At 44.0% G+C, this 23350-nt stretch overlaps 1 protein-coding gene across 4 annotated transcripts in view; it reads left to right on the top strand.

Annotated features, from left to right (window-relative positions):
* The window catches only part of ccdc178 (coiled-coil domain containing 178), a 298679-nt gene that overhangs the window by 102066 nt on the left and 173263 nt on the right, over window positions 1-23350 (top strand). For all 4 annotated transcript variants that reach the window (XM_080194266.1, XM_080194267.1, XM_080194269.1 and 1 more), the window contains 2 exons: window positions 5054-5167; window positions 8397-8542. In XM_080194266.1, the coding sequence (XP_080050392.1) occupies window positions 5054-5167; window positions 8397-8542 (260 nt within the window). The remainder of the gene's footprint in view (window positions 1-5053; window positions 5168-8396; window positions 8543-23350) is intronic.

A 23350-nucleotide genomic window follows, 5' to 3' on the forward strand; every position in this document is an offset into this window, starting at 1 on the left:
CTTATCTACAAGTTTACGGGAGAATTCCCTGGGCCATTCTGCCAAGAAGAATAAGTCATTCTATCTCCTTTGCCATGACAATCATGGTGAGGAATAGGATAATGATGCCCAGGCTACACAGGAACTCTGACCATGATTCTGCCCATGTTCTTCTGCCCCCAACCCCTTTGTTGTCTCCTCTGTATACTTGCTTTTTAACATGCACGTATCTTCTCACATTCTTGCACCTGGGGTAGGGTGAAATTGGTTGTATTTGTAATTAGCAAACTTTGAGGAAGAGCTATAGAATAGATAAGTGGTTTAAAATATGGTGCCTTCTCAGAGCAGGAGAAATTCCCTCATGGATACTCATCTGCAGAGAAAGATGTTTGAGCAATACCACATATGTGTGCGTCTCAGATTAGTCTCCAATGTGTTGCAACTGACAGCTATGATTCTGGAATCAATGTTATTGAAGCAATATTAGAAAATATTTTCCTTTATTGATAGATGAACAGACAGTTGTTTCTCTGACCATAAACTTCAGAATGGATGTTGCCTCCCTGGTGCTAGGGACAAGAATATCAGAGAGTGGCTGCAGGAAATTCTTCTTGCAGTAGGGCGGCGTGGTAGTACAGTGGTTAGCACTGCTGCTTCACAGCTCCAGGGTCCTGGGTTCGATTCCTGGCTTGGGTCACTGTCTGTGTGGAGTTTGCATACTCTCCTCATGTCTGCGTGGGTTTCCTCCGGGTACTCCTGTTTCCTCCCACAGTCCAAAGATGTGTGGGTTAGGTTGATTGGCCATGCTAAGAAATTGCCCCTCGTGTCCAGGAATGGGTAGGCTAGAGGGATTAGTGGGTAGGATATGGGAGTAGGGCCTGGGTGGGATTGTGTTCTGTGCAGACTCGATGGGCCGAAGGGCCTCTTTCTGCACTGTAGGGTTTCTATGATTCTCTGTAGGTGGGTGAATAGCCAGAGGTTGTGGTCAAATTGGTACCAATGACTTGAAAAAGAAAAGGGATAAGGTCTTGAGAACAAATATTAGGGAAGAAGATTTAAAAGCAGGACCCCTGAAGCAGTAATCTCAGGAATACTTCCAGTCCATCATGCCAGTGAGCATGGAAATAGGAAAATTGAGCACTTGAATACATGGCTAGAGAACTGGTATAGGAGGGAGCCATCAGATTTCTGATATGTTGGACTGGTTTTGGGACAAATGGGATCTGTGTAAGATGGACAGGTTGCATCTTAGGAGGGCTGAGCCTAAATCCTTACGGAGATTTACTAGTGCTGTTGGGGAGGGTTAAACTAATTGGCACAGGGATGGGAACCTGAGAGGGAGCTTAGATTTGAAGGAGGTAAAACAAGTGAAAGGAAATAGAAAAGTAGAAAACAATAATAGAAGACAGATGAAACAGGGACAAGTAACAGATAGGACCAGAATAGCAAATTATGTTAAAAAAGAATAATTAGAAGCACTCTATCTGAATGCATATAGCATCCATAAAATGAGGTAAATGGGTATGATTTAATTGCCATAAGAGAGACATGGCTAAAGACTGACCAAGATTGAGAACTGTATATCCAAGGATATTCAGCATTTAAGAGGAATAGGCCAAATGGAAAATGATGGTTGGGTAGCCACCTTATTGTGAATAAGAGACAAATGCAGTATGTTAGTAAGAGAGGGTCTTAAATTATTCAAGGTTTAGAATCAGTTTGGGTGGAGCTAAGAAATCACAAGGGACAGCAAAGATTGGTGGGAGTTGTTTATAGGTCACCAAACTGTAGTGCTAATGTTGGGCACAGTATAAATCAGGAAATTAGAGATGCGTATAATGTTTGTAACACAGCAATGAAGGGTGATTTCAATTTACACATAGACTGGATTAACTAAATCAGCAGAAATCAATTCTCTGGAGATAGAATTCCTGGAGAGTGTACAAGATGGGTTTCTGAAGCTATTCATTGAAGAGCCAACAAAGAATCAGGCTATTTTGGATTTATTGTTTTGGAATGGGAAGGGGCTATTCATAACCTTGCTGTAAGGAGCCTTTGGAAAATAGTGACTGTAATATGATAGAATTTTGCATGAAGTTTGAATGCTGTATAATTAAAACCCAAAGAAAGGAAGTAATGAAGATGTGAGAGGCTAGTTGGCTGTGACAGATGGGAAAAAACACAGTAAAACATTTGACAGTAGACAGACACGCAGTATTTAGAGAGATTCTTACATTGCCTACAACAGGTATACATTCCTCTAAGGCACAAACGCCAAAAATAAATAAAACAATAGGTAGTATTTAAAAGATAGGTCAACCAGCGGACAATATGTCTCTATCTGATACAGGCTTCCAAGCATCAGAGAGACATTCCAGCTGAATTGCAGGAGCCCCTCATTTTCATAAAAAAACAGGGGCATAATAAACTTTGTGTACAGGATGTGTGCTGGTTCTGAATATTACAGTAATATGTAGTACTCTGGATGAATGAAAGCTTGGCCAAACCTCAGGCGTTGCAACTCCACATTAAGGCAATTACTGCCTGATGCATGATAGCCTCTGGATGTCATGCATTACGTCATCAATCCTTATGAATAATTTATTTTTAAAAACTTGGACAAAGGCACTAAGAAAAAACGGGCCGGACCTTCTGGTCAAAACAACAGCAAATGCTGAGACATCTACCCCTTTTGAGTTTCATAATGTCAGCAGAAATTCCTGGGAGCTGATTTATACCTGGAACATGGAACCTCAGGTACACCAGAAATGACTCCATGGGAGCCCCCAGGAATATGTAAACACGATCTGTTTACTTATACCTGTTAATAAAAGCAAAATACTATGAATGCTGGAAATCTGAAATAAACACAGAAAATGCTAGATAATTTCAGGAGGTCTGGCTGCATCTGTGGAGAAAAATAGAAGGATCATTTAGATCCAAAATGTTAACTTTGTTTCTCTTTATAGATTGCCAGACCTGCTGAGTTTATTCAGCAATTTCTGTTTTCATGCCTTATGCCTGTGCTGTTTTTATACTGATTTACTTAGAGAAGTTCCTTGTATGTGTAAATCCTGTGCAGTAGTGCAATTCCAAGTAAATAAGGTGGAATATCAAAGCACTCCAGCATTCATGGCAACTCCAATATTGCTCAATTCCTCCTCCTCCCACCACACCCCTGACAATGTTCATTCTTCCTGACAATCCTCACTCTCCCTGAAGACATAGACACAGCTCACATCCTCCCTACACCACAGATAACACTCACCACCCCAGTGGCCCAGAAAATGCCCATCCCTCTAACATTTTCACTCCCTCGTTCTACACATCCAACACTGCTCGCCTGCCCACAACACAAAAATAATGAAGGGCTTTGCTGAAATTGTACATCATTGCTGGATCCAGACTAAAACCTGGACAGGAAGATTTGAAAACTCCAGTGTAATAAGAACATAAGAACATAAGAAATAGGAGCAGGAGTAGGCCATCTAGCCCTTCGAGCCTGCCCCGCCATTCAATAAGACCATGGCTGTTCTGTCGTGGCTCAGTTCCACATTCCCGCCCTCGCCCCATAACCCTTAATCCCCTCGCTTATCAAAAACCCATCAACCCGCGTCTTAAAAATATTTAGCGAGGCAGCCTCCACCACTTCAACGGGCAGAGAATTCCAGAGATTCACCACCCTTTGAGTGAAGAAGTTCCACCTCAACTCCGTTCTAAACCGCCCCCCCTTTATCTTGAGGCTGTGCCCCCTAGTCCTACTGTCCTTTCTGAGCAGGAAGAGTCTCTCCACCTCTATCCTATCCACCCCATTCATCATCTTATATGTCTCAATGAGATCTCCCCTCATTCTTCTAAACTCTAACAAGTACACACCTAGTTTATTCAGCCTCTCCTCATAGCTCAACCCCCTCAACTCCGGTATCAGCCTAGTAAACCTCCTCTGCACTCCCTCCAAGGCCAAAATATCCTTGCGTAAGTGTGGCGACCAAAACTGCACACAGTACTCCAGCTGTGGCCTCACCAATGCCCTATACAGCTGCAGCAAGACCTCCCTACTTTTATATTCAATCCCCCTCGCTATGAAGGCCAGCATCCCATTAGCCTTCCTGACCACCTGCTGCACCTGCAGGCTGGGTTTTTGCGACTCATGCACAAGGACCCCGAGGTCCCTCTGCACCGTCGCCTGCTGCAGTTTTTCGCCACGTAAGTAATAGTCCTTCCTACCATTCTTCCTACCAAAGTGGGCCACCTCGCACTTGCCAACATTAAATTCCATTTGCCATTTCCTGGCCCATTCACCCAGCCTATCTAGATCCTTCTGCAGATTCTCCACACCCTCCGCGCAATTTGCCGTTCCACCAATTTTGGTGTCATCAGCAAATTTCGACATCATACACTCGGTTCCCTCCTCCAGATCATCTATATAAATGGTGAATAGCTGAGGCCCCAGCACCAATCCCTGGGGCACTCCACTAGTCACCAACCGCCAATCCGAATAGCACCCATTAACCCCCACTCTCTGCCTCCTATTTGACAACCAATCCTCTATCCACGCTAACACCCTACCCCCAACACCATGCCCCCTTACCTTCTGCAATAACCTCTTGTGAGGCACCTTGTCAAACGCCTTCTGAAAATACAAAGGTAAGAGCACAGCTTTAATTAAGATCAGCGGTACGCGCTCACACTCTGCCACTGCCTGGAAAATCAGGGTCAATACTTTATTTGTACCCTTTAACATTAGATAAAATAATTTTATTGAAAGACACAAAACTGTAATTTCCAAAAATTGAATTCAAATTTACTATGTTTTAGAAACCTAGGGTGGAACTTTTCAGCCTTGCTCATCCTGAAATTGTAAACCTCACCTAAGGTCAAGAGACCTTACCATGGTCCACCCCTCACCCACTCCAATTCCTGTGGCGGGCAAGACGGTAACATTCCAAACAATAAATCTCATTTATCTTTTGAAGTGCATTTCCATGACTGCAGGAGCAAGTAGTGCCTGCATAACAATACAAAATTAAACACCCTTGGATAACTAGTTTACTTTTTCTGCCATTTCTTCTAGTCATTTTTGAAGTTGAATGAGAAACTAAATGGATTCAAAGAAAAACAAAACGTGAAAATTGAAAATCTACAGGAAACAAAGATGGACTCACAAAATCAGTTGATAGATGGTCAGGTAATTTTTATGTGCTGCACCTATATATGCATGCCACTTGCCACAGTGCTCAGTAGATGGCATCATTACATGAATGATGTTTACTTGTAAGATTATAGCTTAGTCATATCCTGAAACAATCGTTTCCACTAAATACAGAATAATTTTTTATTATTACTTAGTAATATAATTTATGAATGTAGCCTTGTGAGGAAAATACAAATGCTAATTGTAGGATGAAACTAATGCATTGCAATTAATTTAGAATCTACAAAGCAAAATGGGCACATAATTTGCACTGGTGAGTTGCTGGTTTTTGGTGACTTTAAGAAGGCTGAAAATTACATTGTGTTACATAAATATGGGACAGTGGTCGCAGTGCCACTTGCTCAGCAACATGAGTAGAACACTAGTGGAAGAGCCAGAAAAGGGAAGAAGTGCAAGTTTATCTATAGCAGGTAAACTTCAGCAGTTCAAGAAGGTAGCTCATCACCACCTTCTCAAACACAGTTAAGCACGTGCAACAAATGCTAGCTTAGACAGCAACACTCACATCGCACAGAAAAACATTTAAACAAGAGGCTCTGTGTAGATGTCATGAACCAGAAAGAGTCTTTCAGGAATCCCAGTCTTACATGACAATGGGCCATGAGCAAAACCTCAGGAGGCTTTGTTTCACAAAGGACATAGTGAGAGAGCTGTGTCACCTTCTTCACTATGACTCTGAAGCTCAAACTAGATGAAGAGGGCCCTCACAACATCTGTGAAGATCACAACCTCTTTACATTCTAAGCAGCAAAATTCTGCCATGTGGGAGCAGCTGACATCAGCAAAGTGTTGCAGTTTGCTGTGCACAGAAGCAACAGAAAGCTGACATAGACATTTAATAGAACGAGAAGGGACTTTGCCATCTTCCCCATAAACAATGAAGATCAAGATGAATTAATATTTGTCAGGTCAATGGGCTTCTCAATAGTACAGAGCTCCATTGACAGCATGCACATGGCTCTGCTCTCGCCCATCAATTTGATTCAATTTTCCTATGCTTCCATTTTCTTCAGCTGTTCAGTCTTGAGATTTTTCTGCCCCACAATGGAAGTAGGGCCTCTTTCATAGCTTCCTCCTCTCTGACCAATGTGCTTAGGGTCATTTCACTGAAGTGGGGACTATGTATGGCCCGTGTGCCATTCTCCTTCAAAATGTCATCATCCAGCAACCTGCAGTGCTGCAGATTCCCTTTTATAGAGCTGTTGGAACATATTCGAGTTTACAACAGTTCTTATCTCTTAGCATGCACAGAGAACACCAGCAGCTTCATGGAGTCCCGTCAGTGGTATGACATTCATTAGCCACTTCATTATGAAAGAAATGAGATGGATACAGAAATTTTTGTGCCAAAATTTGACAGAATTCTGTTCCATAAAATTTGGGGAAAACAAATTTCCTGACCACTAAGTTCATATTTAAACTTTAAAGATGGCACCCTAATCTTTCTGGAGCTGGTGCTGCTGGCTGTACCAGGCCCTGCCCCACCAGTGACAGTGAAAACCACATTCCCAATGTTTTTTGCACAGAATGCACTAAAATCTACAGAAAAAACTTGGTCATACAGCTGGAGAGCTACACGCCCAACATTCTGTACTATTACCTAAAAGTCTGATTCAGCTCTTTTTACACGCAATCAACACCACTGGATATGTGAATTATACAGCATCAGTTTTTGACCCACTGACTTCCGTGAAGGAATATCTCTTTGGATTTTGATCCTGGATCATGTGAACCAATATTTATTTTCTCTGTTGTCTCTGTACTGCAAACACTTTTTTTTATATCCCTCTCTTTACTGTCTGGGTGCAGAGACGATGGCCAAGATTCTCTCATCCTGACCCGCAGCTTTTCTGGTGAGTCGGGGTGGGAGATGAGTGTCACTGGTCTTGTTCCAGGATTTGTGCATGCGCCGGGAATGCATGCACATCTCCCAGAATTAGAGGCCAGACCATGCTGGAAACTGGTGAGAAGGCAGGTAAGTAATTTGAATCTTTTTAAAATATGTTTTAAATGTATTTTAAATGTTGTTATTGGAAACTTAATGTTCCCAATTGAATCTCCCACACCACCAAGAGTACTTGATTCCGGAGGGGTTTAGAGTAGCTCCCCACGTTCGGGGAAGTAGTGGGAGATTGCGCTGGAATGAAGAGGGGGGCATGTGGGGCCCCCAGGGGGTCAGGTGGCAGAGAGACGGTGTCCCCTGGACATGGACACCCTTGTGGGCGGGGCCTAGAAGCCATCGGTGGGGGATCCCGCTGCCACTCTGCATTGGGATCGGTCTGGGATGGAGGGCAGGTGGGGAGTGGTCTGCTGGGGGTAAGTGGCCTGCCTCTGGGGGCAGGAGGGGGTCTGACCCCTGGGGGCTGGGGGCTGTTCAGCAGGGGATGGAGTCTGCCAGGGTGAGGGGGTGGGGGAATTGTCACTGCTTGGGGGTTGGGTAGACATCGAGGCGCTCTGGGACGGGAGGAGTCAAGGCTGTCTCGGGAATTGTTGGGGTTGCGATTGGGCTGTGGCGGGGAGGGGAGCTGGAGAACCAGTACTGTGGGGATCCTGGGCTGGCCAGTGATCGAGCTGGCCAGCAAACAGGGAATCTGACAGATCAGGGCCACTGCGCATGAGCAGAGTTCCAGAACTGTCAGACTCTGGTGTAAATAGGCCCCACCCCCCCGTGTTTTTAATGAGATTCATGACTGGGTGAATTGATTTCCGTACTGAGTAAAAATCTGACTCTCTCAGCCTCGAATATACTGAATGACCCAGTCTATATAGTTCTCTGTGGTAAAGAATTCCACAGGTTGTTTTAAAGCAGTTGGTTGCTTCAGCTTCAAATGGGATTGTGGGTCTCCAGTAGACTGTGGAGGAAGGAAGTTTTTTGGAACTCCTTGTCACACTTCAGGTCTGATCATTTTAATGTCTCCTACTTCTTTGTGCAAATTCTGTTTATAGCCCATTTTCATTCACGTTGTTTATATTTCTCAGCATTTTAACAATAGGAACCAAAGCCACTTTCAGTTTTCCTTTCATCAATGAAGAAAAGTCTAGTTGTTCCTTCATAATTTCAGAGTGATCCTACACTTTCTTATATAAAGGGTGCTGCATTTTATTTCTAGTATTCAATCATAAAATTCTCCATCTGTCAAGCAAAAATGTTATGTTGCTGATTGTACCGATGTATTAATGCTGATAATTTTTGTTATTGCAGAAAGAATACTCGGACAGCTCCAATCAGCTTAATGACATCCGCAGGGAAATTGAGGCAAAACAGGGTATTTTTTCACAGAAGCAAAGCTTAAGAACTAGATTAACGAAAGATATTGAAAAATACAAAACTATCATTGAGGAACTAGAGTAAGAAATTATCAAATTATCCATTGATTATTTTACAATTGTAATTATATCTTAATTTTTCAGTTTATCAACGTCCAAAAGGGAACTTGTGTTAATTCTTAATTCCCACTTGAGTTGCAGTGAAAGGAAAGTACTCTGAATTTTTAATCAATACCTTAACTTTAAATTAAACTGGCACACTAAATCAGGAAAAGTCACTCAAAACTGTTCAATTCCACAGATTATTTACTGACAAAATATATATAATACAGCCTATAACTGTCTTCAATCCATTTTTTGGAGCCTGTTTGTGCATATGAATGCTCAAGTGATGGATGCCATTATATGGAAACTTAATGGGGAGTTTGCTCAGGCAAGTTTGCTTGTATGCAGGTGTTATAATACATTGAGTAAGCATCACAGTGGTCATATCCTGTCCACATTTGAGTTTCTGCAAGAAGGGAATAAATGTAAGTGGGGAGCCTCCCTGAACCAGGTCATTCTTTTTCTCCAGGTAGCAACTTTGATATTTCAGAGGGCACTAAACCACAGCTTATGCCATGACTTTACTACAGGATAGGGTGAGGTGGCAGGCCTCAAGTCTGTGTATGGCCCCATGGTTGCCAGTCTATGTTAGGCGAAACAGGTGTCAAACCCTGCGTTGTCAGTGTTATTATAAACCACACACCTACTGTCTAGCTAACTGAGCTAACCCATACCCCAATTGTGATTATTGAAAGAACAATAAAGACCTATTTTAAATCTCAATTCAGGATTTCCTGTTGGAATTCTTTTAACATATTTTCCCAAGATCTTGTCGACATTGGCCAGATCATATCCATTGAACTGAATTATCCCAGAAATCAGCAAAGTTAGATTTTGGGCAGAGAATATGGTGTTCAACCAGCTGATGGCAATGGTGGCGCTTAGTCAAAAACATTTGCAGGCACAGGTTCCATGCCATGTTGTTGGCAGTTGGTCGCACCAAAACCTGAGGGCTTCAGTGATTCGGGCGTCATATTTAAAGGCCACCCCTGCACACAGCTGGCACATTTTAAGTCTCAGGAAACCATTTGGAAGCTCTGGTTGCCAAAGCTAAGAAGCATACTGCCTCCCACAAGTGACTGCTGGATGCAGTGGAGTCCCATGGTGATATACTGTTCCCGTGCCCTGAACAAAAAGCTGGATCCAAGGTGACCAATACAACATGGGAGGTGGTGCCAGCTAACATCCTACAGAAGAGTACAGCCGTTCATAGAATAGAATAGAATCCCTTCAGTGTAGAAGGAGGCCATTCAATCCATCAAGTCTGCACCAACAACAATCCCACCCAGGTCCTATCCCTTTACCCCATGTATTTTCCCTGCTAGTCCTCCTGACAGGGATCTTGCAGTCCAAGGAAGGATCTGTCTTCCCTTCCTGATATCCACAACTCATTTGCAGTTCCAACTGCTGTGGAATGGCTGAACCCAGGGCCACATCATCTGACCAGGGCTCAGCAGAGTCCTGGGCTCCAGCATCACTCTGAATACCAGATCCTGCCTCTGCCTGCTGTGGATTATCAGCCATGAGGTGCTCACCAGTAAGTGACACAGAAGGCTGCCCACTAGTTATTCCCACCAAGGTGTAAGTATTTGCACTGATTATGGGTGTGGGTGACAGCTATGATGCCTGTTTGACGCTTGTCTCTGTGATACCTTCCTCAGAGCTGCTTGGGTCCATGTTTTCCAGAATGTATGAGGATGGTCTGGACCAGTTGACTGATTGACCTGCAAGGGAACGAGATGGCATTTGTGCAGGCTGGGGCATATTGATAAAAGAAAGTGAACTTAAGTGAGATTTGCGCCATGGCTGGATGTGTTGAGGTTTCCCACTTTTGTCTCTTGTCCTCACCTCACCCTCTGCACAGGTGCGGACCTGCCTCCTTGCTGGCCAGTTCAAGGGCTCTTTCCTCAAATGGGGTGAAGACCTTCAGATCAGGCTGCGTGTACTCACACCAGTTTGTCCTCTAATGAGACAGATGGTGAGAGTGTTGGCAGGGCTTACACCATGTCAGATGGTCAGAAGCTTGGCATGTGTGGGAGGTGGGAGGGATTGGGGAGCTGAGGAGGAGAGGAGCTACTGGGGGGATGATGTGGTGGGGGGGGGAAGTTGGCAGGGTGAGTTTTGGACTCTGTGAGGTGGTTTGAGGTGCGATCACGTGGCGGTGTGAAGGGTCTGTTAAGAGATATGGCTGGACACATGAGGAGGTCAACTTACCCTGGCTGCAGGAAGAAGTCATGATGTGGGTATGCCGGCGTTGGACTGGCGTAAACACAGTAAAAAGTCTGACAACACCAGGTTTTAGTCCAACCGATTTATTTGATAATAGACTCACAAGCTTTCGGGGTTAGTCCCTTCGTCAGGTGAATGGAGAGTTCTGGCCTCAGACAGAGCATATAAAGCACAGACAGTTTAGAGATTACTGATTAGAATGCGAATCCTTACACCCAACCTGCTGTTCAAGACCTGAAGTGGCTCACAATGTGAGTGGAAGGAGCACTGATCACAGGTTAAAGAGATGTGTATTGTCTCCAGACAGTACAGTAAGTGAGGCTTTGCAAACCCAGGCAAGTCACAGGGGTTACAGATAGTGCGACATGAACCCAAGAGGTTTGCAAAACCTCACTTACTGTACTGTCTGGAGACAATACACATCTTTTTAACCTGTGATCAGTGCTCCTTCCAGTCACATTGTCAGCCACTTCAGGTCTTGAACAGCAGGTTGGGTGTAAGGATTCACATTATAATCAGTAATCTCTAAACTGTCTGTGCTTTATATGCTCTGTCTGAGGCCAGAACTCTCCATTCACCTGACGAAGGGACTAACCCTGAAAGCTTGTGAGTCTATTATCAAATAAATCGGTTGGACTAAAACCTGGTGTTGTCAGACTTTTTACTGTGCAGGAAGAAGGTCATTCATTGTCTTCCAACACTGGATTGCCATCTTCTCATGTAGCTGGCATTCAATATCACTGGCACCACCTTCCATGTGGTTAGTCACCTTTTCGGCTGGCCATCTGCCTGTGCAAGAGTAAAGGGTGCCACTTCTCTGCTCCACCCCATCTACTATCTTGGGCAGGTCTCCCTCAGAGACACAGCAGATAAATGAGAACACCATCATTTGCAAGTTTCCCTCCAAGCCACTCACCATCCTGACTTGGAAATATATCGCCATTCCTTCGCCGTTGCTGGGTCAAAGTCCTGGAATTCCCTCCCTGATGGCATTGTGGGTCAAGCCCACAGCACATGGACTGCAGCGATTCAAGAAGGCAGCTCACCACCACCTTCTCAAGGGCAACTAGGAATGGGCAGTAAATGCTGGCCAGCCAGCGATACCCATGTCCCACAAATGAATTTTTTAAAAATCCCTAGGATATTGATACTGATCCCATTGAATGTCAAGGGAAGATAGTTGGGAGTTGTCTTGTTGGAGATCATCACTAACCTGGACTTAAGTGGCTTGAATGCAGCCTGCCATTTGTCAGCTCAAGCCTGGATGTTATCCAGGTCCTATTGTAGACTGTCTTGGGCTACTCCATCATTGGAGACGTCATAATAGTTTGCAGCTAATCTTCAGCCTTTTAGAAGGTTGCAATCTTTATCGAAGATAGTAATTTCTGGACTACTATCGGTGCCGTGTGCTAGTGAGAGAAGGAATAGGAAGATTAGGCAGATGAATGCGTGGCTTGAGAGCTGGTGCAGGGGGCAGGGAATTGGTTTTTGGATCATTGTGATCTCTTCTGGGGAAGGGCTGATCTGTTCAAGAGGAACGGGTTACACCTGAACTGGAGGGGGAGCAAGTAGCCTGGCGGGGAGATTTGCTAGAGACACTGGGAGGATTTAAACTAATTTGGCAGGGGGGTAGGACCCAAAACAATAGGGAGATAGAAGAGAAGGTTGAGGACAGCACATAAGTTAAAGTGAGCACATTAAGTAGTAAAGGTAGTGTTAGCAATCCTAGTACTAGACAGATCAGGCAAAAGCAAGTATGCGAGCAAGGGAAGTCTATATTAAACTGCATTTATTTCAATGCAAGAGCCCTGACAGGCAAGGCAATGAACGCAGGGCATGGATGGGTGTGTGGAACTGGGATATTATAGCAATTACTGAAACTTGGCTAAGGGAAGGACAGGACCGGCAGGTCAATGTTCCAGGGTACAGATGCTATAGGATGATAGAATAGGAAGTATTCTATCTATAGGAGGGGGAGATGCACTTTTGATTAAGGAAGGCATCACAGCAGAGGGGATATATCCGAGGGTTCGCCCACTGTGTCTGTATGGGTTGAATTGAGAAATAAGAGGGAAATCACTTTGATAGGGTTGTACTATAGGCTTCCAAATAGTCGGTGGGAAATTGAGGCGCAAATATGTAAGGGGATTACAGATAGCTCCAAGAAAAATGAGGTAATAGTAGGGGATTTTAACTTTCCCAACATTGACTAGGACAGTCATAGTATTAAAAGCTAGGATGGAAAGAAATTTGTTGAGTGTATTCAGGAGGAATTTCTCATTCAGTATGTTGCAGGCCTGACTAGAGAAGGGACAAAACTTGACCTCCTCTTGGGAAATAAGGAAGGACGGGTGATAGAGGTGTTAGTGAGGGATTATTTTGGGACCAGTGACCATAATTCCATTAGTTTTAAGGTAGCTTTGGAGAATAGTAGGTCTGGCCCAAAAGTTGGAATTCTAAATTGGAGCTGGTAAGTGGGAGACTTTCAAGAGTGTGTTAACCAAGTTTCAGGGTAAGCACGTTCCCCTTAGAGTGAAGAACAAGGCTGATGGAAGTAGGGAACTCTGGATGACTTGGGATAGCGAGGCCCTGGTCAAGAAGAAGAAGGAGACACATGACATACATAGGCAGCTGGAATCAAATGGATCCCTTGGTGAGTGTAGAGGGTGGAGGAGTAGAGTTAAGAGAGAAACCAGGAGGGCAGAAAGGGGACATGAGATTATTTTGGCAGATAAGGCAAAGGGAAATCCAAGGAGCTTCTACAAATACATAAACAGCAAAGGGGTAACTAGGGAGAAAGTAGGACCTCTTAAGGATCAACAAAGTCACCCAAGTGTGAATCCACAAGAGATGGGTGAGATCCTGAATGAATATTTCTCATCATTATTCACTGTTGAGAAAAGCATGGATGTTAGGGAACTTGGGGAAATATAGTGATGACTTGAGGAGTGTACATATAACAGAGAAAGAGGTGCTGGAGTCTTAAAGTGCAAGAAGGTAGATAAATCCTCAGGACCTAATGAGGTATAGCCCAGGACACTGGAAGGCTAGGGAGAAAATTGTGGGTCCCCTAGCAGAGATATTTGAATCAACGATAGTCACAGGTGAGGTGCCTGAAGATGGGAGGGTGGCAAATGTTGTGCCTTTGTTTAAAAAGGGCTGCAGAGAAAAGCCTGGGAACTACAGGCCAGTGAGCCTCACATCTATGGTGGGTAAGTTGTTGGAAGATATTTTGAGAGGCAGGTTCTACAGGCATTTAGACAGGCAAGGACTGATTAGTCAGCATGGCTTTGTGAGTGGAAAATCATATCTCACAAAATTTGATTGAGTTTTTTGAAGGGGTAATCAGTGCAGTTGATGTTGTCTACGTGTACTTTAGCAAGGCCTTTGACAAGGTACCACATGATAGGTTGTTGCATACGGTTAAATCTCATGGGATCCAGGGTGAGGTAGCCAAATGGATACAAAATTGGCATGATGATAGAAGACAGAGGGTGGTTGTAGAGGGTTGTTTTTCAAACTGGAGGCCTGTGACCAGTGGTGTGCCTCAGGGATCGGTGCTGGGTCCACTGTTAATTGTCATTTATATTAATGATTTGGATGAGATTTTAGGAGACATGGTTAGTAAGTTTGCAGATGACACCAAGATTGGTGGCATAGTGAAAGTGAAGAAAGTTATCTTAGATTGAAACGGGATCTTTGGGCCATTGGGCTGACGAATGGCAGATGGAGTTTAATTTAGATAAATGCAAGCTGATGCATTTTGGTCGATCAAACCAGGACAGGTCTTACACAGTTAATGGTAGGGCGTTGGGGAGGGTTATAGAACAAAGAGATCTAGGGGTACAGGTTCACAGCTCGTTGAAAGGGGAGTCACAAGTGGACAGGTGGCGAAGAAGGCATTTGGCATGCTAGGTTTCTTTTGTCAGAACATTGAATGCAGGAGTTGGGAAGCCTTGTTGAAGTTGTATAAGACATTGGTAAGGCCACACTTGGAATACAATTCTGGTCACCCTATTATAGATAGGATATTAATAAACTAGAAAGAGTGCAGGAAAGACTTACTAGGATGCTACGGGTACTTGATGATTTGAGTTATAAGAAGAGGCTGGATAGACTGGGACTTTTTTCTCTGGAGCGTAGGAGGCTTAGGAGTGATATTATAGAGGTCTATAAAACAAAGAGGGGCATAGATCAGCTAGATAGTCAATATCTTTTCCCAAAGTAGGGGAGTCTAAAACTAGAGGGCATAGGTTTAAGGTGAGAGGGGAGAGATACAAAAGTCCAGAGGAGCAATATTTTCACACAGAGGGTGGTGAGTGTCTGGAACAAGCTGCCAGAGGTAGTGGTAGAGGCGGGTACAATTTTGTCTTTTAAAAAGCGTTTAGACAGTTATATGGATAAGATGGGAATAGAGGGATATAAGCCAAATGCGGGCAATTGGGACTAGTTTAGAAGTTAAAAAAAGAGGCGGCATGGACAAGTTTGGCCGAATGGCCTGTTTCCATGCTGTAAACCTCAATGACTCTATGACTAAGGAGGGTTATTGCTGAAGCAACTGAAGCCGCTGTCCCAAAGAACTTCCTCAACAATAACCTGCATTGCAATGATTGTCTTCTGACGACTATGACCATCTTTAGTGCCCAATCAGTCACTGGAATGTTTTGATTGACCACTAATAACCTTAGTTATGCTTGGACTCTTTAATGTCATTGCCAGTTGGATGCTGTCTTGATGTTGTTATTACTCTTCCCTCGATATCAATCTGCATTCAAGTCTAAATGAAGGTTGTGTAAAGGTTAGGAGGCAGGTAGTTAGAACATAGAAAATAGAAAAACTACAGCACAAACAGGCCCTTCGGCCCACAAGTTACGCAGATCACATCGCTACCTACTAGACTTACCTATAACCCTCAATCCTATTAAGCCCCATGTACTAATCCAGAAGTCTCTTAAAAGACCCTATTGAATTTGCCTCCACCACCACTGATGGCAGCCGATTCCACTCACCCACCACTCTCTGAATGAAAAACTTACCCCTGACATCTCCTCTGTACCTACTCCCCAGCACCTTAAACCTGTGTCCTCTCGTAGCAACCATTTCAGCCCTGGGAAAAAGCCTCTGAGAATCCACCCAATGTATACCTCTCAGCGTCTTATAGACCTCTATCAGGTCACCTCTCATCCTTCGTCTCTCCAAGGAGAAAAGACCGAGCTCCCTCAACCTATCCTCATATGGCATGCCACCCAATCCAGGCAACATCCTTGTAAATCTCCTTTACACCCTTTCAATAGCTTCCATATCCCTTCTGTAATGAGGTGACCAGAACTGAGCACAGTACTCCAAGTGGGGTCTGACTAGGGTCTTATAAAGTTGCAGCATTATCTACCGACTCCTAAACTCAATCCCTCGATTGATGAAGGCTAGTACACCATACGCCTACTTGACCACATCCTCCACCTGCGAGGCCAATTTAAGAGTCCTGTGGACCCAGACCCCAAGGTCCTTTTGATCCTCTACGCTGCTAAGAGTCTTACCCTTGATATTATATTCCTTCATCCCATTTGACCTGCCAAAATGGACCACTACACATTTATCTGGGTTGAAGTCCATCTGCCACTTCTCTGCCAAGTCTTGCATCCTATCTATGTCACGCTGCAACTCCTGACATCCCTCCAAACTATCCACAACACCACCAACCTTTGTGTCGTCGGCAAATTTACCAACCCATCCCTCCACTTCCTCATCTAGGTCAATTATGAAAATTACAAACAGCAAGGGTCCCAGAACAGATCCCTGGGGCACTCCACTGGTGACCGACCTCCATGCAGAAAAAGACCATCCACAACCACTCTCTGCCTTCTGCGGGCAAGCCAGTTCTGGATCCACAAGGCAACAGCCCCTTGGATCCCATGCCCTCTCTTTCTCCAGAAGTTTTGCATGGGGGACCTTATCGAACGTCTTGCTGAAGTCCACATGAACCACATCCACAGCTCTTCCTTCGTCAGTGTGTTTAGTCACATTTTCAAAGAACTCAACGAGGCTCGTAAGGCACTATCTGCCTTTGACAAAGCTATGCTGACTACTTTTGAGCGTACTAAACTTCTCTAAATGTTCATAAATCCTGTCTCTCAGGCTCTTCTCCATCAACTTACCAACCACTGAGGTTAGACTCACTGGTCGGTAATTTCCTGGGCTATTCCTATTCCCTTTCTTGAATATAGGAACCACATCCGCAATCCTCCAGAACCTCTCCTGTCTCTATTGACGACGCAAAGATCATCGCCAGAGGCTCTGCAATCACTTCCCTCGCCTCCCACAGTAACCTGGGGTACATCCCATCTGGCAACCTATCTATCTTGGTACTATTCAAAAGTTTCAACACATCCTCTTTCTTAATGTTGTGGCAAAATAGTCAACAAAAATTCATTGTTATCAATCAGGTTATAGGTGGGTAAGTGTTACTCATAAGAACATAAGAACATAAGAAATAGGAGCAGGAGTAGGCCATCTAGCCCTTCGAGCCTGCCCCGCCATTCAATAAGATCATGGCTGATCTGTCGTGGCTCAGTTCCACTTTCCCGCCCTCTCCCCATAACCCTTAATCCCCTCTCTTATCAAGAACCCATCAACCTGCTTCTTAAAAATATTTAGCGAGGCAGCCTCCACCACTTCAACGGGCAGAGAATTCCAGAGATTCACCACCCTTTGAGTGAAGAAGTTCCTCCTCAACTCCGTTCTAAACCGCCTCCCCTTTATCTTGAGGCTGTGCCCCCTAGTCCTACTGTCTTTTTTGAGCGGGAAGAGTCTCTCCACCTCTATCCTATCCATCCCATTCATCATCTTATACGTCTCAATGAGATCTCCCCTCATTCTTCTAAACTCTAACGAGTACAAGCCTAGTTTATTCAGCCTCTCCTCATAGCTCAATCCCCTCAACTCCGGTATCAGCCTAGTAAACCTCCTCTGCACTCCCTCCAGGGCCAAAATATCCTTGCGCAGGTGCGGCGCCCAAAACTGCACACAGTACTCCAGCTGCGGCCTCACCAATGCCCTATACAGCTGCAGCAAGACCTCCCTACTTTTATATTCAATCCCATTTTACGAATATTTCCATTATTTACTGATTAACAGGAGGTCAAATTGGATTAGCTACATGACTTGTCTGATGCTTCAATATTATCTTTAGTATTGTCTCATATATTCATATTCTGCTCTCTTCCATGTCTGAAGATGGAGATGTTATTTGAGTCTTCTCCTCCTGTTATTTGTTTTTATTGGCCCCATGAATCTTCGCTGGACCAGTTAAGACTACAGTTCCCGCAATCTAAGGTTGTGGAAATGCTTAGCTCTATGTATTGTTACAACCACAGGAGGATGGATAAAAATTCAAGGTTTGACCGTTACAGGGTTTTGTTGTGAATTTAGCTAGGATATGATTTGTTAATGCTGCAGGAGTCCCACTATGTACGATTTCAGATTATAAGGAATTAATCAAACAGGTTTTCTGAGTTTAAAAAGAAAGAGCAAAATGAATTCATTAACCCTTCTTCTGAAATTTAAGAAAAAGCTAAGTAAATCACAAGCCATCATTCATATGTCACACGTAATCCCTGGGCTCCAAACATGATAGAATACAAATAAACAATCTAAGAATTAATGAGTTCAACTATTCTATGGCTAGCCTTTCTCTGGTGATTCCACATTATGGCTGTTTTGGATATAATCATAGAGAGCAGATTTCCACATCTTATGCCCAGAAGACCTTGGTTTGTGGTAGAATTCCTTTCTCAGGATGACTACTTTATAATATCCATGCACAATACATTAGGGAGAGAGAAAGACATACATCTCTTTGTAGCCTTTTAATATAGCCTTCTAATCTCTGCTCTCGGGTTTGGTAAATAGGTCTTAAAAGTTTTGCTGGCTATAAATTCCAGAGAAATTTGATTACTATGTCTTCTGCTTTGTGAAACATATTGATGTCTCATCTTAGAAACCTTTGAAGAGTAATAATTTGGACAGGCTGAGTGTGTGGGCATATGCATGGCAGATGCAGTATAATGTGGATAAATGCAAGATTATCCAGTTCAGTATCAAAAATAGGAGGGCAAATTATTATTTGAATGGCTGTAAATTGAAAGAGTTGGATACTCATTGAGACTTTGGTGTCTTTGTGCATCAGTTACTGAAAGTAAGTGTGCAGGTACAGCAGGCAATAAAGAAGGCAAATGCTATGTTAGCTTTCATTGTGAGAGGATTTGAGTATAGGGATAGGGATATTTTGCTGCAATTGTATAGGACGTTGGTGAGGCCACACCTGGAGTATTATGTTAACAGGGTTAGACAGGGTACATTCCGAAAAAATGTTCCTGATGGTGGGGAAGTCCAATACTAGGGGATCATGGCTTGAGGATAAGGAGTAAACCTTTTAGAGCTGTGATGAGAAACTTCTTCACCCAGAGAGGGTGAATGTGTGGAATTCACTACCACCGAATGTAGTTGAGGCCAAAAAGTTGTCCGATTTCAAGAAGAAAATAGATGTAGCTCCAGTGGCTAAAGAGATTAAGGGATATGGGGGAAGTGGGGATCAGGATATTGAATTCGATGATCAGCCATGATCATCAGGTGGTGCATGCTCAAAGGGTCGAATGGTCTACTCCTGCTTCTAGCTTCTGTCTTCCTATGTTAGCCAATTTCCATGATCCCAATGAGCAACTGCAATACTAAGCAGAACCACTTGTACAGCAGAGCTATATTTAACGCGGGTTTCCAGATCAGGAGGAATTGTTGAGACATCAGCAGAAAACTTATTGATGCATCTTGGCATAGGGAAGCAGTATAATAAAGAATATTTAACTGAAATCCTTGCCTGCTTTTTGTGTGTTCCATTTCAGCCTGAATTTCTCAGAAGTCCCTCATTCTCCTGTAACAATGATCAATACGTATGTTATCATCAGATATACTGCTCTTAAGGACATTCTAGTTCACGTGACAACTTGTTGCTACTTTTTAGCACATTGTTCTCTCCTTTAGCATGATTCTGATTTGCTGAAAGTGACATCTGGACCTTCCAGCTCTTCTCATATCACAAATAGATGTTTCCTGAATTCTTTTTTCATGTGATAATGCTGTCTCTTTAAGAAAAAATATGAATATTACAGTCCACCCACAGTTAGACTGTAAGTAATGTTATACACTCCACTTTTAAACAACAAGATGTACTGTGTGTGATGTTGCATAAAGTTCAAAAACAATGATGCATAGTCTGGACTATTTTGCCCTTCTTGCTAAAGTGAACTCAAATGAAAGTGTATTTCCAAGGTGACAGGAACTATAATGTACACAGTAATATGATATAGGATTTGATTTTATGGATGAAAACCCTTTCCTTTAAAAAAACTATGGCTAATTTCATGCTCATGAAGGTAAGAATGCCATGCATACTGATGCTTTTTGCCATTTTGAGCACCTAGGGCAGGATTTTTCATCCTCATTCATCCCAAAACTGTGAAATCCCACCCAAAGTCAATGGACCTTCCAATGCTTGTCTGCCCCTCGCCCACTCCAATTCCTGTGGCGAGCTGGTAAAATTCCGGCACAGGTGTCAATATGAAGCACTCCCATGTCATATAATCCACAGGTGCAAAGCAGATTGTCGGGTGAAGCTTGCTCTTCTCCTTCCCAGCAATTTTGAAATATTGGAACCACTAGAATTCTTTAGATTTTTTGTTTATTGTTGTTGACGAAAATGTTATGAAATTGTTTATGCTATCAACATAGTTATGCCGGGTCATTACTTTTCGGTGAGCCCAAAACAAATAGCAATTGACGGCAACAAAAACAGAAAATTAAAGAAAATCTCAGCAGGTCGGACAGCATCTGTGGAGAGACAGCAGAGCTAAAATTTTGAGTCTGGATGACTCTTTGTCAGAGCAATTGACAGCCTATTTTACATGATGGGGATTATTGTCAGTGCAGACCCAATGGGCCAAATGGCCTCCTTCTGCACTATAGGGTTCCTATGATTCTATGATTCAATGACATTTCATCCTCTTTTATGTTTCACAATATATTTTAATCAAGTTTTATGCTTTTGGTCATTTTTGCTCAGCAGTTGTACATCAGTTTTGACAGAATAGGCAAAATATAAGTTAACGATCAAAAATGTTTTAAGATGTTTTGGTTATAAGTTTGCCACTTTTGTATTATATTGAAGAGGCTTTATTAAATGTCTGTAAAGACTTAAGGCTGAATTCTCCCCCCAAAAATTTTAAGTGTCGAATTTGCATGAAAACTGAAGTAATTCACGCTGGTTTTTTCATCTGATTTGATTTGATTTCATTTATTTATGTCACATATATTAACATACAGTAAAAAGTATAGTTTCATACCATTCATAAAGAAGGAAACAAAAGATTGCTGAATGTAGTATTACAGTCATAGCTAGGGCGTAGAGAAAGATCAACTTAATGGAAGGTAAGTTTGTTCAAACATCTGACAGCAGCAGGGAAGAAGCTGTTCTTGAGTTGGTTTGTACATAACCTCAAATTTTTGTATCTTTTTCCCAATAAAGAAGGTGGAAGAGAGAATGTCCGGGGTGCGTGGGGTCCTTAATTATGCTGGCTGCTTTGCCGAGGCAGTGGGAAGTGTAGACAGAGTCAATGGATGAGAGGCTGGTTTGCAGGACGGATTAGGCTACATTCACAACCTTTTATAGTTCCTTGTGGTCTTGGGCAGAGCAGGAGCCATACCAAGCTGTGATACAACCAGAAAGAGTGCTTTCTATGGTGCATCTGTAAAAGTTGGTGAGAGTTGGAGCTGACATGCCAAATTTCCTTAGTCTTCTGAGAAAGTAGAGGCATCAGTGGGCTTTCTTAACTATAGTATTGGCATGGGGGGACCATGACAAGTTGTTGGTGATTGGACATCTAAAAACTTGAAGCTCTCGACCCTTCCTACTTCGCCCCCGTTGATGTAGACAGGGGCATGTTCTCCTTTACATTTCCTGAAGTCGATGATAATCTCCTTTGTTTTGTTGACAGTGAGGGGGAGATTATTGTTGCTGCACCAGTTCACCAGATTCTCTATCGCATTCTTTAACTCTGTCTCATCATTGTTTGAGATCTGACCCACCACAGTGGTGTCGTCAGCAAACTTGAAATTCGAATTGGAGGGGAATTTGGCCACACAGTCATAGATGTATAAGGAGTATAGTAGGGGGCTGAGAACACAGCCTTGTGAGGCACCAGTGTTGAGGATGATCATGGAGGGGGTGTTGTTACCTGTCCTTAACGATTGTGGTCTGTGAATTAGGAAGTGCAGGATCCAGTTCCAGAGGGAGGGGCTGAGGCCTATGCCATGGAGTTTGAAGATGTGTTTTGTGGGAATAATGGTGTTGAAGGCTGAGCTGTAGTCAATAAATAGGAGTCTGACATAGGTGACCTTGTTATCGGTGTTCCAGGGTTGAATGCAGGATCAGGGAAATGGCGTCTGCTGTGGACCTGTTGCGGCAGTAGGCAAACTGTAGTGGACCCAGGTAGTCCGGGAAGCTGGAATTGATTTGTGCCATGACTAGCCTTTAGGAGCACTTCATGCTACTTGATTTTTCTTAGATACCGATGATGGTTGTTTTCTTAAAACAGATAAGGATTTCAGATATTGTAAAGAGAGGTTGAAGATGTCTGTGAGTACCCTAGCCAGCTGATCCACGCAGGATCTGAGTGCTCGTCCGGGTACCCCATCTGGGCCAGTCGCTTTCCCTAGGTTGACATTGGGAGTTCAGAGAAGAATCTCACACATTTTGTGCGCTGCAGGGGCCACCAGTGTGAATATCATTAAATTCAGTGGGCAGGGCCTGTTCCCACTGGAGGGCCTGAAATCAGCACACTGAGCGGGCCACTGTGCATGCACCGAGCTGTCAGTGCTGAGATCGGTGTATGTGCAATGGCCCCACACTGATGGCCTCCCAATTACTGGCCAGCTCGATCGCTGGCCAGCCATGCGACCCCCATCCTGGCTCTGCATGCTCACATGGCCTGATCGCTGCCCCTTGACCATTCCCAGGCCAAGCCTCAACCCCCATCCCAGCCCACCGTGATCTTCAGCCCCCCCCTCTGCTTAGGCCCCACCGACAGTAACCCACCACCCCCTCTGGCCATTCCAACCCCCTCCCCGCAATGCCAATCCGCCCCCCCACGCAGGTGACTACCCATCCCCCCCGGCTGACCACACCTGCAGCCCTCCCCGATTGCTGGCTTCTCTTCCTCCACGAATCTCTATGCAGAATGGCAGTGGGAACCCCCCCCACCTCATCGATTGCCCCCAGGCCCTTCCCCAACTGGCCCTGCCCCTAGGCCCCACCCCATCTGGCCCTGTCCTTAGGCTTCACCACATATGTCCAGCCCCCTTGGCACTGCCCTATGCTGATAAACAGTGCTAAGGTGCCCTCTGGGCATTGGCATTTTCCCCTTGGGCAGTGCCAGGGATCCCAAACTGGCATTGCACATGCCAATGCCGAGGGCCCACTACCCCCCTCCCCCCCCCCCCAATGAC

The sequence above is a fragment of the Carcharhinus amblyrhynchos genome, chromosome 8 (genome assembly GCF_965287045.1).
Source record: "Carcharhinus amblyrhynchos chromosome 8, sCarAmb.v2.hapA, whole genome shotgun sequence".
In the NCBI taxonomy this organism is placed as follows: domain Eukaryota; kingdom Metazoa; phylum Chordata; class Chondrichthyes; order Carcharhiniformes; family Carcharhinidae; genus Carcharhinus; species Carcharhinus amblyrhynchos.